Genomic DNA, 10,212 nt, shown 5'->3' with positions numbered 1-10,212 from the left:
TGGTTCAATGTGCATCTTTTATTACCAGGAGTCGGCGGAGACAGTAAAAATGGACACGTCGGGAAATTTGTTTTTCCTTGACGATGCATCGACCCCTCCTCTCTGCTTTGAACAGGAGGCAGTCCGTCTGTGTGAAGCCTCAGTCGCCTGGATGGGAAAGGTAAATGCTTTTCTTTCTGTTCCGACGCTACAAACCCATTCTCTCCTTTCAAGGCGCTGTGCATGGAGGGAGTGAGATTTGAACCGGCTACACCCCCCCGTACCCTCCCGTCCCCTCCCCTCCTCTCTCCCTCACATGTAGCCTCGGTTCCAGGCTTTGATGCACTGGACCAGGTTGGATTTTGTTGTCTGGGAAATTGCACCACAATTCAAGACTTTGGGGTTTACAATGTAATGACTGCAAACTTGATTCACATCCAGTTCTAGATGCACTTAATAATCCACATCATCCTCACTTAATAGCAGCAAAGTATGAAAGGATGTGATACCTATAATGGATGCAGTGGGATTGTGTTATGTTAAGGTGATAACCTGGTGTTGTACTTTCAGCCTTATGAGGCTTCCAGATAGACTTAATGAACTCTGTGTAACGGAGCGAATACTGGAGCCAACATATGTTTAACTGCTGACAGGCTGCTACAGAGGCAACATCTGCTGAAATGTTTCCTCTCTGTAAAATGAAATAATGGTCATAGCCATGCACCACCACAGGTGTTTCCTATTTCTGAAGATATCCCCTTTTGTCATTATTAGATATTTTAACTTGGGAAAGTAAGAAAATCCCACCTGTAACTAACATCATAAGTGATTGCTGTGTAACATTTATAATTGCCCCAGTAAACCCTGCTAGTAAACAAGCATGCACACCACCAGGCTCAGCTAATTGGAATACAGCCATCATCAATATTTACAGTTCTACACCTGTGCTTTGTGTGGTGCCCCAAAACTGACGAGAAGTAGTAAAAGGCAAGCAAATATAAATACATACATGGGTAAGTAATACAGTTTGTTTTCTGATTGACACAACTTTTAATAGATAAATGTAAAGCTTCATGCTTTATATTTTAGCCAAGAAACATTTTTGATTATATATAATAAAGTATACTTTCCAGTTCTCCAATATCTTCTCTTCACTGGCTCGCTGTGAAATCCAGAATATAATTTGAAATCCTTCTCCTTACTCATAAAACCCTTAATGACTAAGCTCCATCACATCCTAAAGACCTCATAGTACCATATTATCCTTATAGAACACTTTGCTCTCACAGTGCAGGTTTACTTGTGGTCTCTAGAGTTTCCAAAAGTAGAATGGAAGTCAAGCCTTTAGCTGTCAGGCTTCGCTCCTGTGGAACGAGCCCCCAGTTTTTTTTTTTTTTTGGAAGGCTGACACCCTCTCTACTTTTAAGATTAGGTTTAAGACTTTCCTCTCGGATGAAGCTTATAGTCAGGGCTGGTTTGGGTGACCCTGAAGCAACCCCTGGTTATTCTGTCATGGGCCTTGGTTACTCCTTTTTTCGACATTGATATTTTACTGTGGGGTTTTCATTATTTTGTTTGATTTTGGTACGTTTTCTGTAATTGTAAAGCGTTTTGGGACCACTGTCCATGGTGATTTTACACTTTAAAATTAATACAAAAGAAAATTACATGATATGAGATGGCTTTGTTTAGCAACTATGGGCACCTACTAAACCAGTTGAGCACCAACCTTTCCACCTAGTTGCAGTGTATGTGATTTTCCTCATAAAACAACGCTAGCCACTGCAGGGGGAGTTTCTTTTGCTGATTAGTGGTAAAGCCACTCTATATATTCACAATCACAAATATGTTAAAGTGCCTGTCTTGTTCACATTGATATCAGTGGCTGCAGCAAATCCTCACCGGCTCAAAGCACCTTAACTGTCCGACCCTAATAAGTGTATCAAAGCGAAGAGTCATGAAAATGTTAATGGGGCACACAGTCATGATTGGTGGTCTAATCAGTATCAAAGGTGTATGAGGGTTGTAGTTGATCATTGTGACTAATGTCATCTGAATTTCACTCCCACCCATAACCCAGTGCAAAGCCAGAAGTTATAGCCGCTACAGATCAGCTGCTGGGAGCGGTGTAATGCCTTGCTCAAGGACTCTTTGGTTTGCAGTCTGCTATGATAACCTTGCTGGACACAGGGAAGCAACCAGCCTGACTGTCCGGTACCAAAGGTCTGTTTAATCCACACACAACTCGTAGTTTAAAGATGATAAATGACCATTGTATGGGGTTTAGGTGCCTGACTGTTTCTTGGTCAGGTTCAGTAAGATCATCTAAAACATCCCCATGGTTTAATACCTTTCGCACATACTGTACGTAGCTGTATTGCTGACTATTTGAGAAATAGCTGATTATTATTTGTTACTGTGCTTATTGTCTTGATTGATGACACAAAGAGAATTTTTTTCCGCTGCGGTGAGGCAATTATTTTCTACTTTACTCTATTTTATTGTGGATGTTTTTAAATACGGAGACTTGGCTGCTGTCTTGGCCTCTGTCCTTACAAATTGTCCCCTGAGCAACAATGAGATGGTAATTTACTGTCATTTACTTAAAATAGTCTTGGTGTTAAAGCTTGACCTCAAAGCAGCCATCTAAAAAGTTTGGTTGGAGTAATAATCTGGACATTGTAAAATAATGTTATCACATGACCGGTAGTTTGACCTCTGCAAATCCTGTACAATACAATTTCACCATGAACTCCTCCTCTTTAAGGAGTTTAGTCAGAGGCCTGTAATGACTTTGCATAATGAGTTACATTTTTCTTTCCCATTGGGTCTGCTTTCTAAAAGATCTCTGTATTGTACAGGGGAGAGTGCTAGTCTCTTTTATCTCTGGAAAAAAAAACCTTGTGGCTACAGTTTGATCAATTAAACTCCTGAAAAGACCCCCTCCCTTTCATTCCTCTGCCTGAGAGGAATATAAAGTTATCAGTCTTCCCAAGCGATATGAGGACGGAAATAAGTAGTTTGTCTATAAAAATGTCCAGGTACTTTATCAGCGTCCCAGTAGGCCCCGAGGCCCTGACACTGTTCAATGTGGCTCTCCTGTACTGCAGTCTCATGTACTCCTCTCTTTCCCTTCCTCTCCCGCCTGTCTACTCTGTCTCTGCCTGAGGCCTGCTCCTCGCTGGGTGGGGTGGACGCTGCCGGCCCTGCTGCACCTCGGTGGGATTGACTGGGGCTCCAGCCCCAAGTGAGGTTATCGATTTCAATCAGCGGCTTGGGAGATAGGAGCCGAGTGATGCTGTAGACTTTAAAGAGTGGTCAGCTGCATTGTTTGTTGTTTGGGGGGGGAAAACGCTGCAGGAGGAGGCTCTTTACTTTTGACGAGAAGTCAGATAAACACACAAACAGAATTACTTCTCAGAGGAGATATCTTAATCTCCTGGTTTGGAGTTTTGCTGTATGTTAGTGGGTGTATTTTGGAAGTAAAGTTGCTGAGAGAGACTCGAAAAATAAAAAGATTTTATACCACAGATGGTACATAATAACAATGATTAGATGTAGGACTGCAACACCTGTCTCAGGGTGAACTTTTTCAACTTACTTAATGAACTGATATTTTGGCGAATATAATGTGAGAAAATAGCTAAAAAGTCCATCAGTATTTCCAGAAATTGACTTATTAAAATGTATTTGTTTTGTGCATTTAACTTTCCAAAACTCAACATGATATTCAGTTGAATATAAGATAAGACTAACTGCAAACAGGAAATTGGCATATTTGACAATTTTGAGAATCTTTTGCGTAAAATATGACTAACAATAAATCATCAATCAAAATAGTTGCTAGTTAATTTTCTGTCACTTGAACAATGTATTAATTAACTAATAGCCTCGGCTATATTTAGACGCTGCCTTTTAGAGTTCAGCAGCTGTTTGTATGTGCAGGAGACATACAGTACATGTGGGAAGCAACTGACTGAATCCAACAGTTTATATAATTGCTTTTCTACATTCAGTATAAACTAACGTATATGAAAACAATTCGGCCAACTTCACGGATCAACAGTAAATGTTCATTACGTAATCTGTGGAAGAGAGTGGGAGTTTCAGCAATTAATATGCTTCAGCGCTGCATTCTTCCATAAATACACTGGCTGTTTAACTTGTCGAGTCGACACTGAGAAGAGTGAGGTGACAACTTTTTGTTCCATCATTGTTCACAGGAAAGTACACGCATTAAGACGGACCGATAAAGTTCCTGTTTTGCTTAAAGAGGGAAGTTAGTTCACACAGTGAGAGCACTGCAGTTTTTCTGCTCTCAGAAGCATTTGCATCAAGGCCAGGAGATTAAACGTGTGGGTTGGGAACTGGAGAGAGTGCGTCGTCTCGCTCGGGGCCCCTGATGCCAGAGTTCTAGCTTTCATCGCACAGGGTGAAATATTTCTCCTGGACGTTTCACTCTGTGTGGCTACAGGTGGGTGGTTAACATGCTGTAGGTGGCAGCCACAGTGGATTTCATGCAAAAGTACAGAGGAGGTGGCTGTGGGCAAATTGTTTCACAATTGCCAATGTTCAATACTCTGCACAGAGATGCTGAATCCCACACTCTATAAAGTCATTTGTGTAGTTAGATGGTATTTCAAGTGTTATGGTAATAATCAAAACCGTAGGTGTTTGTGTTTTTCTATTATAGATATATGTAATGTCAATGAAAAAGAACCAATGAAGAGCAAAGGTATCCTGTGGGATACTGAATACTGTTGCTTATCAGTTGACTAAAAGGAAAATGATGTCTGACGTGAAGAGTGGAAACAATTTGTTAGAATTTTGTTTGTTGGAATTACAGAGAATATATCATTTCCAGCAGAAATGATAAATGATTGGCTTCCCTGATATAACACTTCTCTTTTAGATAATCTGATTATTTTGGGGTTTTAGACTGTGGGTTGAATGAAATATGAATATGTTACAATTTGAATATATTATATTAAACTGGTTTTTTTTTTGGTGTTGACTTTCCTCACATTTTATATACAAACAGTGAATTATTAAGGCAAGTAAACAGCAGATTAAGTGATAGTGAATCTTGTAGTACAATGCCACACTTCCTCCTAAATACAGACTTGAAACATCATTATTAATGCAGCAGTGTGGGCTGATACGGACATAGTTTCCTGAGACATACCTAATTTACATGAATACATTTAGTAAATGCATTTAGAAACCCGGACGATTAATTTCTCCTTAATCTCCCTGTTACAGGCTCCATGTTCAGTGTATTTGTGCTGTTGTTTGGCTGCCTGCTGCAGAGGAAACTAGTGACCACAGAGGGGCATCGTGGGACCAACCGCCATGTCTTCTACGCAGTGCAAATGGATGGAGGCACCAGAGCTGCCCGATCGCTGGCCGAGCAGCACGGACTGGAGTTCATACAGCGGGTCAGTGCATGTTTAAAACCACTGTTATTACCTCCACCTATGGGCCCGCAATTTACATTTTCAACATCCGGTTACTGAGGGCTTTTTCTTTATTTTAGTTTTTTTCCCCAAGAGCTGCCAAAGTGCTGACTTCTATTTCCTATTTGAGGGATATCTGACTTTCATCAAATTACAGCAGCATTTCTGAATATTTCATATCTGATCAAAGACACGTAGAGTAGGCTGTTCACACACACGCACACACACACACACACACACACACACATATATATATATATATATATATATATATATATATGTGTGTGTGTGTGTGTGTCTTTTTGGGAGCATGTCAGGCTTTTCAAATACACACACACACACACACACACACACACACACACACACACACACACACACACACACACACACCTCTGTCTAGCCAACCTGTCTAGCCTGTGAGAAACTCCTATATGTGGACAGGCTGCAGTTGCATGTCTTTGGAGATGATTGGTTCTTTACCTATTTGCCCGAGTTTTAATCTGTCATGCTGAAATCTTTCCATTTGTCAGAGGACTAGATGTGATTTATCCACATCAATACTTTAAAGGTTACTTTGGTTGTTGAGTCTGAAAGTATGTCAGCTCTCCTCAAAAAAATGTCCACGACTTCACTATGAAATGAGGGCTTGGAGCAGGTCTTGGTTAGGTGCAATACAGAAGTTCTACTTTTTTGCAAGTGAGTTCAAAGAGGGGGTTCGAGGGTATAAGAGATTTTGAAATGAACTTCATCTGATTCTCTTGACTGCGAATCTTCATGAAAGATTCACTGTCAGAAAGATTTAAAAGGTAAGAGCCCTTATGAATTGAAATCCATTCCTGCTGTGCTCTGTTATAGTCAGGATTTTAAAGGGGATTCTTTTATTTAATTTCTCCTTTTTGAATGTAAAGACTGTCTAATCAACCCAGATCTTTTGGTTAAAATGTACAATATTATTAAAAACATAGTGTAAGCGATCGATTGTGCAGTTTTCAGATGGTAAAGCACCCAGATACTCTAACTGTCTGATGATCCATAAAATGCATTAAATGACATATGGACTGTTACATTTGAATGAATTAAATCAAGATGTGAATAGATTTCATGAATTTGAATCCTGAATTTTTTTTATTTAAAAAAAAAAAAAAAAAAAATTGTTTAGTTCCCTAGTTAATGGAATTTAATAGATGGCAACATACAGGTGAAAAATCTGGAAAAAATATTGCATCATACTAACAGACTCCAATAATCCCCCATAAAAGGTGTTAGTTGCAGTTTATTTGTTCACAGTGTCCATTCATTTTGTAATTTGAAGTTATTGATAAGTGCTACTGGTTGGTGCTTGTGTGTGCGTTTTGACATTATTGATAGCAGTTAGCGGGAGTGTCCGCTGGCCTGGTGTGAGGCTGTGTGCAGCACTGGCTCTGGGGAATGTGGACGCGAGCTCATTTCAACCTTGGCCCTGCTGCCTGTGCTGCTGTTGCCGCCGCCTGGATCATGAATAAAACATCTCTTTGACCTTTATCAGGAGCGTATTGGACAGTCCACCCCCGTCTCTGTCTTCCTCTGCCTGTCTCGCTCTCGCTCATTGTCCCTCATGCACACAAACACCTCTCCTTTTTCCCTGTTGTTGTTTTCTGCTCGTTTATACATTAATGATCATCCCTCCATGCAGTCATCACTTATAATGACCAAAACAATAGCAAATATGTTTGTCCTTACACCTAAACTTCACTGTATTTATGCATACACAGTGCAATAAAACATATTTGCAATACATTTAGTTTTTATTCTGGTTCGACATATGTGAGAGGTTGCATCAATATTGTAGAAATCAGTGATGAGATGTTGTGGTGTAATCCTTTAGTAGCCCATTGTCAAGTATTTACACTAAGTGTGTGTTTGTGTTGATAAGGTGTCCACACCCAGAGAAGAGCCTCAGACAACCCCCACTTTCATGATCCCCCCCAGGTCCAATCTGCTGACTGGCTTCTTTTACCTGTCTGTCGCCAGAGGCTGATGCTAAATGTCACTGACACTAAATCGCCTTTGTTAAGTCAAACCTATTTTAATTGTGCCACTTGTGATTTGCGCCTCGCGTGCAGCAAATATTGCGTATCAAGAAGGAGCAGAGGCGTCACAATTTTCTGTGATATATATATATATATATATACTTTTTTTTTTTTTTTTTTTTTTAAACATTGAAGTGGAATGAAAAGTCTGACAAGCCCAACATCAGCTTGGGAGGATTGTGATGTCTGCTGGCATTCCGGCGGTAATGCCGCATGAGTGGAATGGGAATCAAATGTCTCCATGCTGGCACTCAACATATTGTTGGTCTCTTTGATTTAGTGTACATCATCCAGGAAAATGTCATCGCGTCTCTCCATTGTGCAGACTTGACATATCCATTTTGCAACTGTAAAATACAAAGAAAAACAGAGCGAAATACCCGAGATGATGTCTTTATGCCACACGGACAGATTTACTGGGAGGCAGTGCAGTTGCTTTTTGCAGGTGCCTTGCAGACGTAGTTAAGCCTTTCCTGTCAGTCCTCATCATTTAAAAGTGATGGAGTTAATCCATCCTCATTTATCTCCTCTTCCAATCTGCTCATTCAAATTTATTTTTTAAAGATATCTTATAACAATCATTTAAATTAAATGGCAAATCAACTCATTCCCAATAAGATGAGATGCAATGAAATGTAGCAAAATGTATTTAAATGTGTGGTTTTAAAGACTGTTGTCACACAATGGTGAGTCTCCTCTCCAACCAGTGCTGCGGTGGTGTAATACAATCATTACAAGGCAGAGAGAAAGAGCTGCTCTGAGTAGACAGCCATCACAGGTGCAGGGTTTCACACACGGTGACAGAAAAAAAGAACCCGATCGCGATCTAAAATAGATGATTTTCTGTTTCGCTTTATGTCGGCACAGAACAACGGCACAGCGGCTTGATATTACAAGCTGATAAAGCTCGCAGGCTTACTCACAATACAGCCGACCTAGTTTTAAGTTGCATCACATGATGCTGCATTGTTTACAGGTATTATTTCTTGCTTACTTAAGAGTTTGCAAATCCGATTAAAGACAGATTAGGTGTATGTTTTACATTGCTTTTATTTTAGCTGAGATCACTGCTTTAACAATTAAGTGCCGGTGCAGCCGTGTGTGTGTGTGTGTGTGTGTGTGTGTGTGTGTGTGTGCGCGTGCAGGGTTTTTGTCTTGAACCCTGACTTCAGGAAATCCCTGGTCTCCAACCAATGGTGAAAGGCCTCGCAGATTCCCCTTCTCTCCAGTGAGGTGGAATACTGCCGGTAGATTACCATATCATTACCATATCATTAGCATAACATTACTGCAGCACAGCTTGGCTCGCTGTCTGCAGACGTGCTATCAGCTCATCGAGAGATTCAATCCCCAATCCGCTCCATGCCCCCCCCCCCCACTCCCCCGGCTCCCCCTCTCCTCCCCTCCGTACACTCGAGGTGTGTTTTCCATCTGAGTAAAGCAGATGTAATTGAGGCAGAGCACTGGATTTACTGGCTAAATGAAATCACACAAACGCTTCACGATCAGCCGGGGCCGCTGTCGTACACATTCAGAGAGCTCCTTCTCTGAAACCTCACAGCGCTGCACCCATTTCAGAATTTCTAATATCCTCTCAGAAATAGCCTCAGTCAGATGCTAAGCTATGTCAAGCCTTACTCTGGCTGGATTACTCCAGGCTGTTACATTATGACCAGGTGTGTGTGCGCTGGGCAAAAGGAAAAAGGCCGACCTGCCACCATCTTCTCCCTCGCCCCTTCCTCTCCCTTTTCTGTACCGCAGGGCACCCGGGGGCGCCAAAAGGGACACCCATCCTCTAATGGTTGGGAGCGAGGGCCCATTCCATTAGTCAGGGGGCCCAGAGTTCATCTCTGCTCCTCAGTGCTAGGAGGGCGGAGCAAGCGAAATGGAAGCAGGTGTTGGCCGGGGGCAACACAGAGGGCCACTCTGCACCAGCTGCATTCTGGGAAATGAAGCGGTTTTTTTTTTTCCTTTTTTTTTTCTTTTCCTCCCTCATCTCCTTCTCTGCCTATTTCCATTTCCTCATGCAACAGAAGCACACACCTTGTGCATACTGCATGCACAGCATGCGCGTGCGCGCACACACACACACACACACACACACACACACACACACACACACACACACACACACACACACACACACACACACGCCCGACTTCCTATCAACTGCTTTTGTCCCCAATTTCATTCATTCCAGTAAGCTTTTCTCCATTTTCCTTATCTCTTTCTTTCTCTCTCTCAGCCTCACACACTCATTCACTCACTCATTCACTCACACATATCGCCATCTCTTTCATTTTGCGCCCCCCCCCCCCACTCCCCTCTGCGTACGCTCCCTCACTCCATCTTCGCACATACCTCACTCTCATTTGTAAATGGAGAGAGGACTTGACTGAGGAATACGTGGGGAAGATGTGGTTTCCCTCCCAGGTGGGAAACTCTGGTGGGGGATGAAGGCAGAGAAGTAGAAGAAGGGAGGGGGGGGGGGGGGAATGATGCTACCACTCCCTCTCTCTCTCTCTCTCTCTCTCTCTCTCTCTCTCTCTCTCTCTCTCTCTCTCTCTCTCTCTCTCTCTCTCTCTCTCTCTCTCTGGGCTTAGATGATGTATGGCTGCAAAGGCCACATGTTGGCCGTGTGATGGATTAAAGCACTTTGTAGGAAAATTACTGAGAGCGCCTCAGCACATCCGAGTCTAGCCCTTAAT

The 10,212-nt window shown here is 42.0% G+C and overlaps 1 protein-coding gene across 1 annotated transcript in view; it reads left to right on the top strand.

Moving 5' to 3' along the window:
- Positions 1 to 85: 85 nt before the first annotated feature.
- The window catches only part of LOC138194570 (furin-like protease kpc-1), a 182,260-nt gene continuing 172,133 nt past the window's right edge, over positions 86 to 10,212 (top strand). The window contains exons 1-2 of the mRNA XM_069143414.1: positions 86 to 160; positions 5,242 to 5,417. Of these exons, the coding sequence (XP_068999515.1) occupies positions 5,247 to 5,417 (171 nt within the window). The 5' untranslated portion in view covers positions 86 to 160; positions 5,242 to 5,246. The remainder of the gene's footprint in view (positions 161 to 5,241; positions 5,418 to 10,212) is intronic.

This window comes from Embiotoca jacksoni, unplaced genomic scaffold (genome assembly GCF_022577435.1).
Source record: "Embiotoca jacksoni isolate LCO1_2020_lvr unplaced genomic scaffold, fEmbJac1.0.p SCAF_11, whole genome shotgun sequence".
Classification (NCBI taxonomy): domain Eukaryota; kingdom Metazoa; phylum Chordata; class Actinopteri; family Embiotocidae; genus Embiotoca; species Embiotoca jacksoni.
The sequence above is the reverse complement of the archived record's forward strand: the minus strand, read 5'-3'. Positions and strand labels throughout refer to the sequence as shown.